General features: G+C 32.2%; 2 protein-coding genes and 1 long non-coding RNA gene across 3 annotated transcripts; 1 reads left to right on the forward strand and 2 right to left on the reverse strand.

The window, feature by feature from the left end:
* Positions 1 to 886: 886 nt before the first annotated feature.
* Positions 887 to 4,230, reverse strand: LOC120165822. The gene is made up of 4 exons (XM_039175260.1): positions 3,829 to 4,230; positions 3,686 to 3,739; positions 2,381 to 2,506; positions 887 to 1,421 (listed from the first exon to the last, which is right to left on the reverse strand). Exons 1-4 carry the CDS (start codon positions 4,195 to 4,197, stop codon positions 1,242 to 1,244), a joined length of 729 nt encoding a protein of 242 aa, XP_039031191.1. The 5' UTR covers positions 4,198 to 4,230; the 3' UTR covers positions 887 to 1,241.
* A 1,745-nt stretch (positions 4,231 to 5,975) lies between these two features.
* LOC120165778 (putative F-box protein PP2-B12) lies at positions 5,976 to 8,040 on the reverse strand. Its single transcript, XM_039175222.1, has 3 exons — positions 7,731 to 8,040; positions 7,186 to 7,304; positions 5,976 to 6,577 (listed from the first exon to the last, which is right to left on the reverse strand). Exons 1-3 carry the CDS (start codon positions 8,016 to 8,018, stop codon positions 6,115 to 6,117), a joined length of 870 nt encoding a protein of 289 aa, XP_039031153.1. The 5' UTR covers positions 8,019 to 8,040; the 3' UTR covers positions 5,976 to 6,114.
* LOC120165779 lies at positions 7,194 to 21,644 on the forward strand. Its single transcript, XR_005519863.1, has 3 exons — positions 7,194 to 7,326; positions 9,586 to 9,593; positions 21,628 to 21,644. It is a non-coding gene; the product is annotated as an uncharacterized LOC120165779 (long non-coding RNA).
* The last annotated feature ends 728 nt before the right edge of the window (positions 21,645 to 22,372 follow it).

Below are 22,372 nucleotides of genomic sequence, written 5' to 3' on the forward strand. Positions count from 1 at the left end.
TCGGAGGTTGATTTTCCATTTCTGAATGATTGTGAGGGATTTTTGACTGTGAATGGTTGTGAGGGATTTCGCCGGCGATGGGGACGGAAATCTTCGGAGATGGGGACGGATTTCGCCGTAGAGAGTGAGAGATGGAGATGGGACTGAGTGTTGTGTTTTTGGGTTTGAGGTTATGAGTTGCGATTACTGTGGACGGTTCATTTTCCGATTTATTAAGAAAAAATACGTGTTTGGAATTTGAAAAAAAAAATACGCGTTAATACGAATGGCGCTAAGTAAATCGCGTTGCGAAAGTCAGTATCGTGTTGCGAAAGTAAGTATCTCGTTGCGATTTTTTATTATCGCATTGCGATAGTCAGTATCGCATTGCGATTTTCCCAATTCGCGTTGCGATTTACTTATTCGCATTGCGAATTTCCCAATTCGCGTTGCGATTTACTTATTCGCATTGCGAATTGGGAAAATCGCAACGATACTGTAGACCATCGCAACGCGATTTTCAACTATCGCATTGCGAAAATGCAACGCGAATTTGCGATAATGGAGATCGCGTTGCGAATTAGCGATCGCATTGCGATTTTGTTGGTCATTTTGGCAAATCCGAAAAAAGTTGGTTAAAATCGTATATTATATGGAATTTTTGGTCACTGAGGTTATTTTCTCTTTTCAAATTTACAGCCAAACAAGTTTTATTCAACATTTTCTATTTTTTAAATTTTAAGAAAATGGAAATGAAACTAACTTATATTTTCTAAAATCAAACGACCCTAAATGTCTATTTTTATAAAATCACAAAATATAAAATTTAAATATGAAAATTTTGTTATATCACGTATTAAGTTCGAATCCAGATAACCGATTTCTTAAGATCAGATACGGATCATAATTTTAGTAATTGAAATTTTGGATATCCAAAATTTTGGATTGGATAATATCCTGTCTCCGGAAATGAACACCCGTACTTCAAACCAATATAAGCTTAGGATTTCACACTTAAAACTACAACCTATATAGCTTATGAAATGGAACATTTTCCATGACCAAATTATTACCATCCTCTAAGTTTCCTTGTAAACAAAGACACTACAACCCAGAAAGATGCTATACAGTACAGGTGCTAATGGCTACATGAGATTTTCAAGAAACCAAACCTCAGACGAAATGAGCAAGAACTGCATTCCAGTCTCGTTCGACTCCATAAAAAAAGTGAAACATCACTTGTATAATTTGACAACATCTTGTCACTTATCCTCAAACTCGACATCGATAATTTCTGGCTCCGACTTTCTTGAATTGGAGCCCTTGCTATCCCTGCGAAAGAAGCCTCCTTCGGATTGCCATACAATGTTTCCGCAGCTCGCACATCGGATTATTTGGTTTTTATAGCCAACAAACTCTCTCTTACAAGCTGGACAAGCACCCTGTCCAAATTTTAACATGGAATGGTTGGTAAGCCATTTTAAATAATGTTTTACAAGTTAATAGAAGGTAATAAAATAATTTCAGAACACAAGCCCTTCCAAAGCACGTCAACATAGAAGGTAATACTTTTTATTTCCTTACAAAACCATATACAAGTCAAAAGTTCTTTAAGATAATGCTACATTCTGCTAAACAAAACACAATCTTATACCCTAAAAGCTCCATATTTCTACATGAATACATTCAAAACCTTGAAAAACAACATTCAAGAACTTTTCAATCTAATCCACTGAAAAGAAAGCAAACAAATAGAAAGATGAGGACAGCAAAGAAAGTTTTATAAAGTAACTTGATTAATAAAAGGGTTAAAGAATCTAGAATCCTGAGTAAAAGAGTGGCTAATTACCATCTACATTTTCTTTTTTTTTTCAAATTATTTCTCCCCCTGAAACCAAACCAACATAAATATGTGCTAATAGAATAAAGATCTGCCTATTAAGGATGTGCTTAATTATTATACACATATCAATGTTTGATGGACTCTATCATAGTACCATTGTTTCATTAACTATTCCATTTAAAATTATAATTTCTAGTTTTTCTAAATTGTAGTCTATAATTCATAGTTAACAAGAATGAAAGAGACATAAGAAGTCACGAGCATTCATCATCACCATTCTGCAACTAAAGGACCATATTACAGCAGCTTCAACTGTAATCATCAGTTATTCAGAATGGCAAGTAAAATATTTGTTCAGCTACAGAGTAACAGACAAAGTAGCCTAAAGAATCACAACCAAGAAAAACTTTAATTTGGATCCTAAAGATCCACATGTTAAAGAACTCACCTAGCATCACCTTTACACGTAAAAAAAAAAGGTAATCAAAACTAAACAAGCTACACAAGTCCTCCCTTTGTCCTGCATTACATGAGTCATCTTACAGAAATAAGTGATACCTTTATAACAAGATTATTGGCAACAGTCCCAATGAGAAGCGGTCCAGCAAACGGCAGAATCCATGTGGCAAATATTATGCATCGAAACATCCAACCAGATAATGCAAACCAAAGGAAGAAAATTGTCTGCAAACAGATAAAAGAACTTCTATTATCCTGAAAGAAATAAGCTAGCAAACCCAAGCAAAAAAGTATTTAGATTTTAGAACTTCCCATAAAAATAAAAATAAATCCAAAGGATTTTGACTAATTTTCTCTGCATTGAAGAAAACACCTTGGAAAGATTAATTCCAATGCAGAAGATATTGATGAATGAGAGTCATAAGCATCGGGACTATAGCCAATTACTTTAATATAAGACCACTACACAAACAGATAGAGAGCTGACATGACATGACAAGAAAGATAACATGACACTCACCCTTAAACATAGGCCCAACATAAAATAATAGGCTTATCTCATGAACCCCCAAAATGAAAGCAACAAACATCTTTGGCATATGAAATTTTCTATCACAGGCAACTTGAAATAGGTGTTGAAGCTTAACTGCTGTGCAGGCAGCTATAAACACCAAAGACTAGTGATGTCGAATATCTGCTACTTAACCAACGTAAATGTCCCATCCTTTTTAATTAGTTACAGACAAGATATTGGATATTTGCAATTTAAACTACACATCTCAAGAGTTTTGAACTTCACCAATTATTTAACATTTAACAACCACCACCTGCAGCTACCAATGTTAATAGCTTCTTTCACAATATAATTGTTTTTAAACCAGATAAACATAACAGACATGGAACAGGGGATGCATGAACATAAGTTATGTCAGCATCTATGTTACTAGGACTCCAGGGTGCATGTCAAAGACAGGCATGTGTCTCATGCGGGTACAGTCAGATTTTTTAAGTTTTTCATGTATTTGGAGAATTCTTGAAGGTTATATTCCCTTATCTATGTATCAGAAATGGGTACTTCAACAAAAATTAAGAGTCCAACCAACATACATATATATATATAAAACATTTGCTAGCTTTGTCTAATTCTTTATTCTTCTTCTTTGGTTTCCTTCTTTCAAAACCCAATTGAGCATTTAGAAGTCTAAATTGTAATATTTTTGAAAAACTAAAACTCTAAGATTCAACTTTCATAGATAGTAAAATACAAGATTTTACTTCGCATCGTAGAAAATTAAGCATTTAATCAGTTAGAACATATCGCAATTTACTTCTTTTACTGTATGAAAAAAATTATTTCAGAATTAGAAACGCAATGTAACTGAAACTAGGCCAAATGTTGCTTACAGCAGAACTTCTTCCCAACGGAGTATCCAACAAATCATTCAGCTGCTTCCTGTACTGCAAACATATCAATAAAACCCCCAATAAGTATTGCAAGTATATAAATTCCAAGAGAAAAAGTAAATTAAATTTAAAAAAACACCAACCCTAGGCCAATTTCTGCTAAAATCCATAGAAAATGTCCGCCAACGTAGTCTTATCTCGAACTCCCGGTCAATCTCACGAGCACGGTCCGTAGCAGATTGGACGGCGGAGGATAGTTGGCGGGAAAAGGAGTACTGGCGGTCTAAGCGTTCAGCGTTCTTTTTAGTTTCGAAAACGAATTGCTCGAAGCCGTCGTTGGCGGTTCTCCAGGCGTCCTTCAAGGCCTCACCGGAGGCCATGCGGCGAGTGAAGGCGTCGAAGTCGCTCCTCCTAAAGGATCGGACAAATAAGGGGCGCCGACGGTGAAGGAGACGAGGCTGCGGTTGAAGCTTTATTGCGTGCCATGTCGTAGATGGCAGAGCTGTGGCCATAACTCAGACTCTGAAATGGTGATTTTTCAATTTTTCTCGCCCTTTACCCCTTTAATTGTTTTCGACTCCAAATTCTTTTCTTTAGTATTTAAATTATTATTTTTGTTTAATTTCAATCATCTAATTATTATTTTTTAAATCATATTTAATATTATAATTTTATTTTGTCATATATCGTTAAAAGATCGCTTATATCATAAATAAATACTTATAGTATATTTTATTTTTTATTTAAATACTTAAAATATTTTTTTTTCAAATAAATACTTAAAATTATCTTTTAGTCAAAATAGATACCTAAAATATTCTATATCAAAATAGATACCTAAATTATTTAAACTTTTTCATCTAAGTTGTAAAAAAACTGACATGTAACATTGATTAAAAAATATTTTAGGTACTAGGATGAAAAAATTGAATATTTTAGATTTCTATTTTGAGAAAAAAAATATTTTAATTACCTATTTTGACCAAAAAGATAATTTTAAGTACTCATTTTGATAAAAAATTACTTTAGATACTTGAATAGAAAAGATATTATACTTTAAGCGTTATTTGTTATAGCTTTGAAAAATTAACAAAACTATTGAAGTGATATATATATTTTTTAAAAGAACTCAATAATGATGTGATTTTATCTTATGGTGACACATCAATATCATTATTAATTTTGTAGTGATGAATAACTAAATTATAACTAAATTATAACAATAAATATGATTTTAAAAAATAATTAAATGACTAAATAAAACAAAAAAAAGATAATTAAAATATTAAATGTATAATTTACCATTTGTTTTAAAGCATTGGTAAAAATTAAGATTCTTATGCCTGATAGTCTAAAAGTAATTTTCAAAATCATATTTTCATCGTACTTTTCAAAAATTACCAAATTAGTCGATTTCTGAACTTGTTAAATTATAAAAAAAATCTGATTAAATTAGCTAATTATGTAAATATTAAAAACGACATTGTTATCGTATTATTTAAAAATGATTACGTCAATAATTTTATTAAAATTTTAATAGAAGAAAATTAAAAGAGAATAAAAATATAGTAATCTAGATCTAAACACACATATATGTGCGTATTACATTGTTTAAATCGACAACATTTTTAAATAATACCTTAATTAACATTTCAAGTAATCGATTAAATCGATCGAACCAAATTTTTTTCAGTTAATCGATCGGTTAATTTAAATTTGACCAGTTCACGATTAATAAATTTGGTTATCAATTAATTTGGTTCGAATTCGATTAATTAACCAAAACTTTTAAATATTTAATATATTATTTATAGCTTTAAAAGTGTTTAAATTTTAGTTTTAACCGAATTAATCGATTGAATTAACCAAGTTAATCGACCAAATTAACCAAAAATATTAAATAATTAATATATAATATATTATTTCAAATTTCTGTTAATTCAGTTAAACCGATCGATTAACAGAACTTTATTTAATTCGATTAATTATTTTCGAAAAAAATTCAATTCAACTAACGGTTAAAAAATCAGTTAACGAAATTTTATTTGGTTTAGTCGATTAACGGAACCGACCGATTGAACACCCTAATTTTATCATGCCAAACTTTAATACAATTATCTGAGACCCAGGATAGGGCTTTCGCTTTCTAACCCTCCAAAAAAATACACACGACATTGTTTGAAAAAATGAAATAAAAAGAAGGAACGTACACTAAACAGTAAACACCCATTAATCAGAAGATCAAAAGTAAGACTTTCCAAGACCAATTTAAAATTACCACTTAGGAGAATGGATTTAAATAATGTTATCGGAATAGTGGTCGTTGTATAGCGGGTTTGATGCCTTCTGAAATCGTTATTAAGGGTCTCAATCATAATTCTTAACCTGCAACTAAAAACGTAACCGCAACCTGGTCCAAATGGTAGAGCTCATAGTGGTAGATTAGGAGTGATGGCCCTGATCTCAATCCCTTGGATAATGAGACCACCCTTCCAATGACCTCCCTTGATCTCCAAAACACTCATTTCCAGATTCCCCTCATCAATGCATCCCTCATTGAAGAGCTCCCCCAGCTCCACCTCCAGCCACCCGTCTGGTCTAGTCTTTGGGAGTTGATCATCATACCTGGGTGTAGGCAGTTGGTCTTCTTCAATCTGCCAATCATGTAGTCTCGGTCCTCTTTCAGGGTCCAAATAAGAAGCTCTCTCTCTAACTTCACCGCCGGCAAATCCAACACTAAGTTGTGCAGGGTAGAATTCGAATCCGTAAATGTCGTGCATTTTGTACACAAGGTAAGCCTTGTACAACGTCAAGGGTGAAAGCATGGAGATACTGATCTTCCCACGGATCTCAAACCAACAAACACTCAGAAGCTCCGGTATCTCTTTGAACCTATTTTAACATCAAAATGTTTTACATGTTGACAACAACAATAGAGAAGAATTGCTAGAAAGAGTAAAAGTGTACTGCAACTCTCATCCATTAAAGTTAGATATGACAAACTTGATTTGAATCCGATTATTTGAATCGTTTTACCTAACCCGAAACTGGCCCGAATTTTAATTGGACCGATACAGATCCAACTGAAAATAATCCGAATTGAAAGTAATCCAAATCGAAAATAACACAAATCAAAAGTAATCCAATTCAAATTGACACCCAAAAATGACCCGACCCGACTTACCATAGACCCAAACTAAATCCAAACCAGATTGGATCTTGGCCTGAATCAACCTGAACCAAAGAACTAATACAACCCGAAATAATTCAACCCAAACCCGATTCAAACAACTTGTTTGACACCTCTAATTGAAGTTATGTTAGAAACTTTGAATCCTAGGAAACAACCAAATGGATAAAATATTTGTAACTTTTGTAATATTTGAATTCGAATTCATATAGTTTTTGTATTAAATCCAAATATAATCATGCATATCTGAGTCCAATTGAAGAAACATGAAGTATCCAAATTAACATTCCTAGAAGCATTGGAGTGATACCTGGACTCGGGTATAGAAATCCATGTCCAATAAGATGGTGTGTCGCTCCATACGATGTGGAGCTCCCTGGGAGACACCATGTAACATTTCTTCCCACTCGATCTTTCCAGCGACAAACTCTGTTTCATCCAAACCACCATTGTTAAGAAAAATATTCAAGCAGCAAAGCCATGGCATATTTTATTATTATTCACTCAAAATTTCTTCTAAGACTTCATCAAAAACTAAATCCAATTTGATGAAATAAGAACAAGCATGAGACATAAGTTTACATACAAATTGAAATCTCATATCTTGTTAATTCAATCACTTAAATTTGATAATGTTTTATCCCAATACACTTTCAGATATCAGAAATTAGAAGGCAAAAATCAAAATCACAATGATTTTGCTTTCCGAATATGATGCATCCAAATTTCAACCTTCAAATCTCCAAATTTTTAACTTGTACATCCCAAAAGGAAGTTAAATCACATAACAACGCAACGGAATTCTTAGTTACAATTAAAAAGAATTAAGCGTAGATAGTGAAAGGATGAAACTACCATTCGTCCACCATGGATGAGTACAGGGTTTTCACAGAGGCTGAGACAAAGCTGTTTCTTGGAAGGGAAAGAGAGCGGCGAGGGGATCAAATCATGGTATCTGGACGGAAAGAAGGATTCCCAAACAGCATCGGAATCGGCGACCGATTTAAAGGTGGTTGAAACAAGTGACAATCTACAGGCATCTCGAGGCGAAGTAAAGGAAATGATGACGGCGATACAATCTTGCGGGAGAGCATTCAGATTGAAACTGCAACACCCAACCTCTCCCTTCCCTTCTCCTTCCATTTCAGAAACCACGGATTGATTGGAATATGTAAATTATATATATATATATAACATAGGAAAACAGGGTAGGGGGAAGCGCTAAACTTAGCGGTTAAGTCATTGACTTTTTTTTTTATAAATTAATTACAAATTGAAAGATGAGGCGTGGCAATCAATCCCTAAAAGGAGCTTTTGTTTATTAGGATAAAATATATCCTAAATCACTTAATTGTATTTAAATGATTATTTTAGTTATTAAATTTTTAAAAATTATAAATGATCATTCAATTTATTTATCTTTTATAAAATAAAAATCACTACTTTTATTAAAAATAAAAATATTGAAAGAAATTTTAGTGAAGGTTAGATAATCGTAAACTAAACGCATAATAAAAATATTTTCTTACAATCATTAACACAATAAATTAATCACTTAAGACCATACAAAGAAAATGTTAAAAAATTTAACTAAATAAATTCGAATAAAATGTAGACACTAACATATTTGACTACATCAACAGACAAACCACAAAATGTATCAAGTTATTGAAAGACCACCAACAAACCGTAAACCAAAACCAAATAACGTGAGAAAATTATCCATGAACACAAATCGCATATCTAAATCTAATCCGAGGGACTAAAGCAAGGTGATCAACATGATAACAAATAAGAAACATTTTAATCAGACGTGGCGATGTGTATTTCACCCCTGAAAATAATAATAAACGAAAACAACAGTTAAACTATCGCAAACATGCAAAAAGATAGAGATAAGGTAAAGTTATTAAAAAAATAAAGATACAATATTATAAAATAAAAGAAAATAATGAGACCGATTGTCGATGACAAATACTAAAGTTAGCATCGGCGTCGCCATCAATCACAACGATAAAAAAGAAAATTAACTAGCAACGATACAAAGAAAATAGATAAAACTTGGGTTGAAAACCCTAATTAAATATATAAATGGTCGTTAAATTTTTGAGCAAATTACAAATTTCATCATCAAATTTTACTCTCTCCTATTTTACTCACTGAACTTTAAAAGTTTTCAATTTACTCACTAAACTTAATATATTGAGTTTTTTATCACTGAACTTTACTCTATATTTCTCCTATTTTAATCACTCCAACATTAAACAGTTAATGACGTTAAAATCGACATCATTTTTAAAAAAACTAAAATTTTAACCAAAACGACATCGTTTTGCATCTATATAACTGACCATTTTAAAGCCGTTAACTATTTAACGGTCGAGACAAAAAACCTAATGTATTAAGTGAGGAAATTGAAATGATTCAAAGTATAGTGAGTGAAATAGGAGAGATAATAAAGTTAGTTATTAATTTTGTAATTTACCCTAAAATTTATTGAGAAGGTGACTCACCAACGTGGTCGGTCTACTCGTGCTCACACAAACTCTACCCTTTTAATCTTTTTTTTTTTGGATAAGTAAAATTTTCATTATCCAAATAAGAGAAAGTACATTACAACACAATCAAGGATCAAAGAAAGCTAATTACAACAAAAGAATGGTTAGCCTATACCCCAATTGGTACAAAGTTGCATATTAACAAAATCAAGCCTATTTAGTTCTCTATTCCTAAGTTGAGAACCAACAATCTCCTTAATAGCAATGAGCAAGTCATCCATAGTTCTAGCTCTTACTTGGAATAGGCGTCCATTTCTTTCTTCCCAAACAAAATAGATGAAAGAGCTCCAAGCAATCTTCAAAATAGATGAAAGAAGAGATTTACCTTTCCAACAAGAAATAGCCCAAGCAAGCTTGATATCCCAAGGCATATGAGGCTTGGTTAAGAGTGAAAGATGCAGAATTCTATTCCAAAGAGAATAAACCATAGCACAATCAACAAATATGTGGTTTCTTATTTCAAGGCCCTCGTTGTATAAGGTACAAGAACCTTCAGTGGTTATCCCCATTCGAATGAGTCTTTCCCGAGTGGGAAGTCTATGAAGAATTGTCATCCAAGTGATGATACTGAATTTTGGAACATGGAGGGGAAACTAGATAAGTTTATGCCAAGGAACTTTTTCCTTTTTGGTACGAATCTCATCCCATATATCGTTGCTTTTAGTAGCTCCTGCATTGAGAATAGGGATGGCCTCAACTTTCATGTTTAACAGCCTGTTAAAACAATAATTGTAAGTAGCATTGGTAGGCAGCTGAAAGAAATCCCTTGATTTAATAACATAGTTATAAATCCAAGCAATCCATAAGGATCATTCACCAGTAAGAATGTTACGAATAAGCTGAGATATGCAGACTTTATTCCAGGTTTTTGAATCTTTAAGTCCCAGCCCATCTTCAGATTTGGGACAACAAATGTTGCCCCAACTTACTCTTGAACCATTAGCAGCAGAGTTGGTGCCTTTCCATAAGAATCTAGAACATAGCTGGTTAATTTTGTTGATAACAGCTTAAGGAAGCAGAAATTGTCTGCACCAGAAATTAGTTATACTTTGGAGGTCAGTTTTGACAAGTTCAAGTCTTCCTGCATAACTAAGATGTTTCCCAGACCATTGATGAATTCTTAATCTGATTTTGTCAATAAGAGGAGTACAATCTTTAGCAGTTAGTTTTTTGGTGACAAGTGGAACCCCAATGTATCTCATTGGAAGAAGACCATTCTTGAATCCAGTAGAATTAATGATATTATGAAGGTTCCTTGGGGAAATTCCAGCAGCAAAGAGATCAGATTTGGCTGCATTAAGCTGAAGTCCTAACATTTCATAGAATTTGTTAAGGACAGAGGTAACTCCAATGACTGATTCTAAGTTTCCTTTACAGAAAATGAGGAGGTCATCTGCAAAGGTTAAATGAGTGAGTCCAAGTTTTTTTCATTTTGGATGATATCCAAATAAGCCTTTGGCAGCAGCAGGGTTAAAGAGATTAGAAAGGATGTTCATAGCAAAAACAAAGAGGATAGGTGATAGGGGATCACTTTGTCTTAGGCCTCTTTCACCTTTGAAATAACCTATCAAAGAACCATTAAGAGAGATAGAGTATCTAGCTTGAGTGAAACAAACTTTAATCCAAGCATAGAATTTAGAAGGCATATTTATGACTTCAAGAATAGAAGAAATGAACCCCCAATGAATAGAATCAAAAGCTTTTTTGGAGATCAATTTTAATGGCATATCTTGGAGAAATGTTTTTCTTTCCATAGCCCTTGACAAGTTCTTGAGCAAGAAGAGTGTCGTCAATGATATTTCTACCTTTGAAAAAGGCAGTTTGGTCAAGAGTAATGATTCTAGGCAGAATAGTGGTCAATCTTTTAACCAAAATCTTGGTAATAGATTTATAAATGATAGTGCAGTAAGATATTGGTCTATAATCTTTAACCTTTCTAGGATTGGAAATATTTGGGACCAAGGCAATAATGGTTGAGTTAAAGGCTGGAAGAATAGAGGAATTGGCAAAGAAATATTTAACTGCTTTAATGACATCCTCACCAACCACTTGCCAACAAAATTTAAAGAAGAAAGGGGTAAAATTGTCTGGACCAGGTGCCTAGTTATTACCTTGACTAAAAATAGATTCTTTAATTTCCTTAGAAGTGATGTCTTTATCCAATTCTGCAGAATTTTCAGGAGGCAGATTATACTGAAGAAGGTTTTTAAAAGATTGAAGGCCACTGTCTCTGACTTGAGGGTCATCATTCCCTAAAAGATTTTTGAAGTAAAGAATGATTTCAGAGGAACTATCATCAAAAGACTCAAGTCTACTGGCTTGTTCATTCTTTAAGACTCTTATTGTATCTCTTTTGTTCTTGGAAGCAATGACAAAATGAAAGAATTTAGTGCATTTATCACCCTCCTTAAGCCATTGAACTTTGGCTTTCTATTTTAAAAACTGATTTTCTGCTGCTTCAAGGGCTGGCAATTCAATCCAAATTTTAAGTTCAGTGTCAATGGAACTAGTTCTGTGTGGAGTAGAGAGTTGAAATTGTTCAAGTTCAACTTTCTTTTGCTTGACCCTTGTGGAGATATTATTAAAACATTCTTTGTTTAAAGTCTTCAAACTAGTTTTCAGTCTTTTAAGCTTGAGAAACAGAGACAACATAAGGTTACCATGGATAGGTTGCTGCCAAGAGTTATGAACTTCATTAAGAAAATTTGGATGTTTGGTCCAGAAATTAAAAATTTGAAGGGTTTAGGGTGATTAGCAGGAGAATCCTTGTAAAGCCATACAATGGTCATGCAATGATCAAAGGGCCCAGGGGCTACAAATTCCACAAAAGAGATTTTAAAGTTGTGATCCAATTACAATTACAATTAACAATTAACAAATTCCACAAAAGAGTTTTTAAAGAAATGATTCTTTTTGTTTATTGCTCCAAGTGAAGGTAGGTCCAAAGAAATGGTGATCCTAAAAGAGAAGGGCATGGATTGTATCTTGGAAATCTTTCATATCAGTGGAAACAAATGAACCAATAATGTCATGGTCAGAGCTTTCTGAAGAGTGAAGGATAATGTTAAAATCACCTCCAAGGATCCAGGGAAAATAACCAAAATTAGAATCAAGGTCTTTTAAGTGTTGCCATAAAAGCCTTCTTTGGGAACCATCATTGCTACCATAGATTACAATAATATAAAAAAGTTGACCCTGAGAAAGACCTTTGACATAGATACTTTGGGCAGTAGCATGGCAGAAATATATATTAAGGCCTTTAGTCCAAAGAAACCAAATTCTTCCATTGGATGCATAATCATATAGTGAAGCAATTCCAGTTGCTAAACTTAGAATTAAATAAGTCTTCAAACTTATCAGATTTAACTCTAGTCTCAATCAGACATAGAACATCAATTTTATAAAGAATAGCTTTTTGCAGAACTTTATTTTGTTTTTGAGGATTGTTAAATCCTCTGACATTCCAGAAACTGATGATCATTGGGAAGAGGAGCCCAAATCACCCCCATTTACACTTTCTGAAAGACTTTTAGCTTTAATAAGATGTTTTTTCTTTTTGTTTTTGAGGTCTTTGATCAGTAAAGCTACACCCAGAGAAGCAAACCTTGGTTTTTTTTATTGAGATCCTCCATGGAGGAAAAGGTTTCATCAACAGTACTTAGGACCTCAAATCTGTTAGAGGATCCTTTGAGAGCATTCTTTGGTTTAATCTTAACAGGTCTTTCTCTGCCTCTTTTAGGAAGTGAAACAGATTTCATACCTATTACAGAAGGTGAATGAGAAAGAAGACCTACATCAGGAGAGCCATTATCATTGATAGGTAAAGGTACCTCTGATGTGCAAGTAAGGATGTAGAATGATCATTCACAACAATAGTGTCCGAGTGGCACAAAGAAAGACATGGTGGTTCTTTACAAGAGTCATAAATAATTTGAGTAGTGAGAACCCCTACTAGAACCGAGGAGGATGAAGAGGGATCTTCAGTGGCTGAAGATTCATTAAGAGGAATGAGAGATTAAATGGTTCCTTAGAAGAATCATAATCTTTTGTAGGATCAGTTTGAAAAGTGTTTTGAGAAGAACCATTAGTAGCAGGAAGGTTGTTAAGAGCTACAGGAAGAGAATCTCCTTTATTTCTCCAAACTTGAGAAGGATTAGAAACACCAGAAGCTTTAACCAAGCATCATTTATCATTGTGATCAAAAGTATTGCATCTTTTACAATTGTAAGGAAACCAAGGTACTTCAACGTAAACACTAGTAGATTGGCCATTAGCAAGGATCACATCAATAGTTTTAGGAATTTCACCCCTTACTCCTACCTCCACACAGATTTTAGCAAATTCTAATAGTGTCTTTGAGGCTGTGATTGAATCCATCGACAGAGGGATTCCTATTGCACTAGTAATATAACTTAAACCCTCTCTTGAAAATAATTCAAGCGGGACATTATACAGATGAACCCATAAGGGAATACGAGAAAGATTAGAGACTTGTTTAAAATGTGTCAGGACCATTTTCTATAACCCAGTTTCTTGCAGAATCAAAATTAAAAGTGTATAGATATAAGTTACTACCTGCAAAACTCACCTGGACACGAATCCCCTTTGTTGGGTTATTCCACAGATTCTCTATCATCCTCTGCATAGTAGTGAAATTGGGTGCAACCCCAAGGAATTGACCCACAAGTGACGTCCTCCATTCGACAATTCCAGCTTCAAAAACTTCTGGAGGAGGCTGAACAATGGGGTTGGAATCGCGAGATTTTGGTGGGAAGAATTGAAGCTCATGCCCCTGTTGACAGCCGAAAGGCTTTCTTTTATAGAGGAATTGAATTTGAACTATATGAAGTTTTTTTTATAATCGAGTGGACTACGAGGTAATATTTATTTAAAATTTTATTAATTAACTGACAATATATATATATATATATATATATATATATATATATATATAGATGCAATTACTCGAACTCATAACATCTAGGATTCGAAGTTTTCCCCCACTCAAAAAATTACTTTATTTTTTTACAGGATTTGAATTAGAACTTTATGGAGTTTTTTTTAATAATCTAGGGTGATTATAAGATAGTATCTATTTAGAATTTTCTTAATCAATTGACAATACACATATACTATGTGGATGCAGTTACTCGAACTAGGACATCTAGAAAAGACAATATTTCTTTTTACCACTGAAAGTATTTAATGTGATCGACTATATGAAGTTATTTCATAGTAATTATCATTTTTATGCTAAATTTTGTTACTATGGATATATATATTATGTTAAAAACACATTTAAAAACATTTTAACAAATAATTATTATTAAGTAGCAGGAGATTTTATATAAACACATTGGTTTTCAACTCAATTCTTAAATAATAATTTTAAATTATTTTATTTAAAAAATATAAAAAGATAAAAGATAAAAATAATTTTATAATAATACTAGTTACCCTTTAAAATAAAATTATTTTAAATATTTTTAATTAAATTGATTCATGAAATCAATTTAATCATTAATTTATATGTATAAAATGCATATATAATTTTTGCAACATATTTTTGAAAAAATTTGACATTTTCTCGATCTGAAATTTGGTTTTAGTGGATAATAAATAGGAGAACGTGCACATGCACGTGCAAAGATGGTACTCTTTAACTTTTCCTAACTTCTTCAATTTCTTTTGTTATTGTCACATGGAACACTCCAAGTTAGTCATTTATTCATTTATTATTAATAATTATGTTAACAGTTAGGAGTAAATCTTAAAATTAGACATGTGCATTCTCTGAAATTTATTTATTTGTTATTATTAATTATGTTAAATTGGGGTCTACTAACATTTTAAAAAAAAGTTCTCTCTCAATTTGTGGTTGAGAGCCACTTATAGTGATCCTAGCCGGTGATATTAGATATAAGATAATAATGGTTATTCGTAAGTTCATAGGTTGAACAAATATGATAATCAAATCTTAGATTTCACTCTGGTGGGTTACGTGGATCCGTTAAAGGTTTTACCTATACATCATAATTGGTTTGAAGACTTATGGCGGAAGATATAGGTTCCTTAAAAATTCTAGTGAGTGGAATTTTATAAGGTGAGCAATGTCATTTTTCTAATTATTTTTCAATCTTTATATGCCAATATCTTATGATAGCACGTCAACATCACTGCTAATTTTTTAAAACAAGTGACTAATACATAACATTAAGTGTGATTTAAAATAAATAATAAATGAGTGACTGAAAAAAAACTAATTAAGAAGTGGGTGATTAAATAAGTAATTTACCATTTTATTGGGCATGGGTTGGGCCATGGCCTAGGTAGACCTAGGCTTAAATATGCCCATGGTCATTATATAACGGGTTTGGTGTCATCCGAAGCAATTATGGCATGATTGCGATACACATAATAACACTCATTATGTATGCAAATTGCAATAAACATAATGCAATTAAAATCATGACTGCAATTTAAATTTATGGTCATGAGTCCGGTCTAATATAGATTAGGCGTGATGGCCCTGATCTCGATCCCTTGGAGAATAAGACCACTTTTCCGGATAATGTCGTCATTCTCCAAAGCTCTCATTTCCAAATCCAAGGCATCCCTCATGGAAGAACTCCCTAACTCCACCTCTAACCACCCGTCTATTCTGGCATTTGGGAGCCGATCATCGTCGCTGGGTAGGTAGTTTGTATACTTTAATCTGCCAACACTGTAGTTTTCGTCTTCTTTGTGGGTCTAAATACGTAGTTGTCTTACTCCGTTGACCGCCAGTAAATCCAACACTAAGCTGTACAAGATAGATTTTGAACCCGTAAGCGTCATGCACTTTGTAAACAAGGTAAGCCTTGTACAGCGTTAATGGTGAAAGCATGGAGATACTGATCTTCCCACCGATTTCAAACTAAGAATTACTCAAAAGTTTAGATATCTCTTTGAACCTATTTTAAGCAACATCAAAATGTATTACATGTTAACAACTATAATAGAAACAACAAAAACAATAACAACAACAACAACAAAACCCTATTCCCATATACAATAGGGTAAGGGGGGAGGTAGGGTAGTAGGCTGCCCCCAACGCCAAGTTGAGAGCAGCTTCCGTGGAAGACCTCCAGCACTAAGAAAATTAAAAATAAAGATAAAATGCAATTCATAAATAAATAAATAAATAAATACATAATTGAACAGTCTTCATATGCAGTCTTCATATGCGCGTCTGTACTGGGAAGTAATCCCTGCAAATAAATTCCTGCGTAAAAATCTCTACATATAGACAGAAACGTAAGTCCCAGCTAAATTTAAAAAGAGGAAATATAAAGAGAAGGATAACCAGAAGTCAGCGATAACAAGCTACTAGAAGGAATAAAGTCAAATCGGTTAAAAACCTAAACTAAGGCAGCACTACTCCGCTACCCTAGTTGTAAGCCTTCATAAATTCCAATGACAGAAGCGTATAAAAAGTAGAAGTCATGGAAATTACTACAAAGACATTAAAAAAGAAGACATAAATGCTGCACCATATGGCTGTGAACCACACTACTCGACTACCCTGGTCTTAAGTCTCCATACTTTCCTATCAGAGGTCATGTCCTCAGTAAGGGCTAAATCCTTCAAATCAGATCTCAAGCAGTCTACCCACTTCCTCATTGGTCGTCATCTCCTTCTGGCACCGTTGACTGTAATCGACTCTACCCTCCTGACCGCATCCGACGGTTGTCGCCTAAGGACATTCCCAAACCACCTTAGTCTTCCCTCTCTCAATTTTTTGGATACAGGCACCACCCCCAAGGACATCCTAATTGCAGAGTTTGGTGTCATATCCCACAGAGTCCTACCACATATCCATCGAAGCATTCTCATTTCTGCGGCCTCCATCCTCCTTACGTGACCCTTCTTGATTGCCCAACATTCATATTTTATTGATAATATGATTTTCGTCTCTCTAAAATTTGATAATATAAAATTTTGTGTCCGTCCTTGATAACATAATTGCTCAGAAATTAAAATCCCATGGGAAGGAGGAGAGTGATACCTAGATTCGGGTATAGAAATTCATGTCCAATAAAATGGGAGGTTACTCCATGTAATACCTCAAATTTTGGCTAGTGACTAAAATATAAGCTTTGAAAGTTTAGTGGCTAAAGTATAAACTTTGTAAAAGTTTAGGGATCAAAAGTGTAATTTTGGAAAATTTATATATTTTATCCTGTAAATGAAAAAGTTGACCTAAAACAAGAATTTTTGTCAGATTTTTTGTACAAGATTTGTGTTAAAAGCTATAAAGCGATAAAATTCAGTATGGAAATCAGATAATCGGATCGAACCGAAATTTCACGAAAATTTGAAAGATGCTAGATATGTGTTGGAAATATTATTTCCATATTTTAGGTCAGAGAAATTTTGTTTAGATCAGTGTGATTTTTCAGATTTTAGACCGAACAGTGGAAATTTAATGACTAATACAATTTTTGAAAATTGCATGGTCAAAGTAAAAAGGCAACACCAAGTTGATTCATATTTAACTAAAGAATATTTTAATGGAGGATAATACAATGTCATTTAGTAATTTTCAAGTTTTATTAATGGTAGAAATGAAATTTCTCAATAATTAATTTTTAAATTCAATTATATTGATTTGAAAGCCAAGTGTAAGATTAAATATTACTAGAATATTCAAGAGAAACAAATTTTCAGCTTCAAACTCTCTCTTGGCCGTGAGCTCCATTGCAAAAGGGCAAGGATTTTTGTTTTGATTTTTAAGTTTACATGATTGATTTTTGGACTAAGTTGTGAAATAGAGAATTAATCTACATGAAATTCTTTATCATTTGATATAAATATTACAAGGTGAAGATGCTTATATGTTGAGATCGAAAGTTAGTGTTTATGTAGGGTTTATGGATTTTAAAGAATTGATGAAAGATTATTATGTTTTTGAGGTTGGAGATTAATTCTAAGACATGGAAGATAATTAAAATCATGTGTAGAGCTACAACCATGATTAGGATTTTATGATATTGGTTGATTTTGATGTAATTTGAAGTTGTGATGATTAGAAGAGCATGAATTTGATGTTAGGAAGTTGAATTCATGCTTGAAGTTGAATGGAAATCAAGCCCTAGAAGACTTGTTATATTCGGCCATAAAGGGAAAATTAGGGGGAAAATATTGAAAATTTTCCTATGGTCTAGAAATGATATTAGAAGTGTTCTATGTGTTTAGGAGATCAATTTGGAAGATTGAGATAGTAAAAAGGGCTAATATACAAGTTTTGAGAATTGTGAGATATTATTGCAAGAATGTGATATTTGGGGTATTCCAATGTTAATTTTTAACATTGAAATGCTGGAATTTTAAGTTTAGAAAGTTGATTGGAATCAAATTTCAAATTTAGTAAAACTTGAGGGTGGAATTCGAAAGATCCTAGAATTATAGGGACTTGATTGAAAGTTTTTAAATGTGAATGTATTGTTTGGGTAAAATAGTAAAATTCTGGAAATTTTAATAGCATGTTGATTTTTGAGTTTAAATCATTGAGTTGGGATTAAATTGCAAGTTTATAAGGTTGGTGGTTGAATTCAAAAACCCTATGAAAGTTTAGGATGAAATTGCAAGCTTTTGAAATGTTTAAGTGTTGATTTGAATATTCTATTAAGATACTGGGAATTTTAGAAATTTATATGAAATGATCATAATGGTGAAGGGCTATTATGAATTTAATGGAAAAGTTAAGGTGAATTCTAGAAAGAACTCATTATTAGTGGCTTGATTTTGTAATTAGAAAAAGTTGAAGGGTTGATGACGGTGGAAATAAATATTTATGGAATTAAATAAATATTTTGAGAAGTTTGAAATTACGATGGAAGTACGATTTAGTTTTATATCGATTTAAGTATCGAATTTATTTCTATCAAATTTTATATTTAAGGTTAGATTATGTTAGTTCGATACTAACTTATAGTTTAAATATTTTATGTTATTTTATGAGATTGTTAGACCACAATAAAACTAGTGATCCAAGTAACTCAAAAGGAAAGGAAAAAGTGTGGGATTGAGAAGATTATCGTGGAGAAGGTTTGATAGTGAGGCAAATGTGAGTGCACATTTAATTTATACTTATGTTATCGAAAGGACATTGACTTGCGATGAGCCTGTGTCAAAGCTACTACAACAAGATATGACTCCTAATGTTATCTTATTTTTGGTTCAAGTCTATATGTTCATTTGATAAGTAATAAAATTATGGAATTAACTAAGGATGCTTATTAGGGACAATTATCTAGGAATTTATGATTCAAACAATAAGTTTAGAAATTCACCATAAATTATACAGAATTGATTAGAGAATGAATTTTATTCCGTTGGATTTGTATACCAGTTTAGTTTTGTTTAAAAGAAATGGGCTACTAATTTTGATGAGTTTGCAAAAAGATATGAATTTTTAATTGAGGATATGTCAGAAAACAGAGCGGCATATTCTGCTCAAAACAGTTTCAGCAAGTCAACTTTGAAAATTCACTATAAATTGTACAAGTGTAATTAGAAGGAGTGTCTTATGTGGTTAGATTTGTATTCGAATCTAGTTTCCATTGGTACAAGAGAAATAATTTCTAAGTATATAGATTAATACATAATAATATTTCTTTGAAGGTAGTGCAAATTGCAAAAATATGAAATTTTGATAAATTATGTAGTTAAAGCATTTGAACTCAAAGGATTGACTCTAAAGCTTAGTGAGACTTATATTTTGACTTATTAAAGAAATGTCAAAGTGAATGCAATTTATTTATTTAGTTATTTTGAGTGAGGACGACTTGTGATAAGAAAACATTTTATGATTTAAAGTATGTTTTCTATTCTAAACACATATTATTTTAATAATATTTGTATCAAGTTTATGGATCGTTCAGGGTATGACCTGCCCATGTTCTATTTTGACAATGATGAGTAAAAGTGATTCTGAATTTGAAATATTGTTTATGAAACAAATAAGACATGATCTGAAGCCCATTGTATGTTGCATTGAGAGTCGCATGTAGAATTAACATGCCATGAGGTGGAGTGATTATGATTATGATCTGGTACCTTTGTGTACATTATGTGTAGCATCGTTGGTGCAAATGATATGAATGCACTTAGAGTGCATATTCTGATTACGATGACAGCACTGAAGTGCTTATTGTGCACACTCGTTTGACTCACGTACCTTGCATTCTTTTACATATTGAACTATAAAATTATGACAGTTATGAGAAGTATATGAAAGAAAATGAATATGAAAACGAAATGAAAGTTCTGAATATATATGAAAGATAAGAATATGAATTGTTTATGATATTTGGTGTTGATTTACATGATTTTTTATAAAATCATGAGATGATGATTTTCAGTTTTTCAAGAGGAAAACCATTTGTATTGCTCAGTTTGAAAGTTTTAATGTTTTTATTTAAATTACAGTTTTAGGTTATAATACTTTGTGAAATTTAAGTTTTATATCATTTTAGCTATATATTGTCTCACCAACTTTTTCTTACCATGTGATGATTTTCATACGTAGGTTCGAGTAAAGAAAAGAATGTGAAGTGAGGAGTTTTCTGAGTATCTTTTGGAAATCAAACCTACCAACAATATCATTAAGACATATTATCTTTGACTTATTAGTGGTGTGTACATAACATCTGTTGATTTGCTTTACCGGATTCATTTTAAATGGGTATGTAATAATAAACTGGGATTATTTTAATTTTGACTAATTTAGTTATAATCATATTTATGAATGAATAATATTAATGTTATGTTTTAAATAGTTTTTAAATTAAGAAAAATTTAGGCAGTGTTATATAGTTATGATCATCACTGAACCACCTAATTACTAAATGAAATCGGATTCGTTTTCAATGATTAAACATTTATTTTTGATTTTATACGATTAAGATAAAAAATTAGTTGAAATAGTGAAAGTTTTAAAAAAGAATCGAGATTTTAAGCCTTTATGTTCAGTAAATATTTGTGAAGTTGATGTTATATCTTTAACTCGTATATCGAGACGTATACGGGTTATGTGTGTTACACTTCATACAATGATGAACTCTCTGGGTGACACCATGTAACATTCCTTCTGACTTGATCTTTCCAGCGAGAAACTCTATTTCATCCAGACCAGCAATGTTAATACTAAGTTACATGGAAAGATGCAAAAATAATATAAACACAGAGAAATTGTTAAGAAAAATATTCAAACAACCATGGCATATTTTATTATAAATCACTCAAAAGTTTCTTCTAAACCTCTATTTACTTCATCAAAAAAGATTTTAAAATAATATTATTCGCAAAAACTAAATCCAATTTGATGAAACATGAGACATGAATTTACATACAGATTAAAATCTCATATCTTGTTAATTCAATTGCTTATATTTGTTCTTGTTTTATCCCAATACAATTTATGGTAAAATTTGATTGAAATCTCATATCTTGTTTTAGACATGAAGTTTATTATGAATTGTTTTATCCCAATACAGTTAGGAATAAATCTCAAAATTAGACATGTGATCAGTTTAAAATTTAATTTTGATGCATTAAATATATGAGTAAAGTACGCAAATGATCATCCGATTGTATGTTGTTGTTTTGTTGAGTCACCGACTATTAAAGTTACAAAGTGATCCCTCGACTATAGGGTATTGCTTTGTTGAGTCTCTCGACTATTAAAAGTTATAAGATGGTCACCCGACTATTGATATGTTCCAAACTCGTATTTTTCTATTAAAAATTGATGGTTGTTTGACCTGTATGTTAACTTGTTGACTGAGATATGATAAAATTTAGTCTCATAATCTCAAACGATTATACATCTCAAATGATTATGGTATCAACTTTTATTATATCTCAGTCAGCAGGTTAACGTCAATCTCATCAATT

Source organism: Hibiscus syriacus, unplaced genomic scaffold (genome assembly GCF_006381635.1).
Source record: "Hibiscus syriacus cultivar Baekdansim isolate YM2019G1 unplaced genomic scaffold, ASM638163v2 tig00111614_pilon, whole genome shotgun sequence".
NCBI lineage: Eukaryota > Viridiplantae > Streptophyta > Magnoliopsida > Malvales > Malvaceae > Hibiscus > Hibiscus syriacus.

Coding starts and splice junctions, on each gene's coding strand:
- LOC120165822 (XM_039175260.1), bottom strand. CDS start 4,197: ATGGCCACAGCTCTGCCATCTACGACATGGCACGCAATAAAGCTTCAA. Junction 3,740..3,828: donor TTAGCAGAAATTGGCCTAGG/GTTGGTGTTTTT, acceptor ATATGTTTGCAG/TACAGGAAGCAGCTGAATGA. Junction 2,507..3,685: donor CGTTGGGAAGAAGTTCTGCT/GTAAGCAACATT, acceptor ATCTGTTTGCAG/ACAATTTTCTTCCTTTGGTT.
- LOC120165778 (XM_039175222.1), bottom strand. CDS start 8,018: ATGGAAGGAGAAGGGAAGGGAGAGGTTGGGTGTTGCAGTTTCAATCTG. Junction 7,305..7,730: donor TCATCCATGGTGGACGAATG/GTAGTTTCATCC, acceptor TGGATGAAACAG/AGTTTGTCGCTGGAAAGATC. Junction 6,578..7,185: donor ATTTCTATACCCGAGTCCAG/GTATCACTCCAA, acceptor ATGTTAAAATAG/GTTCAAAGAGATACCGGAGC.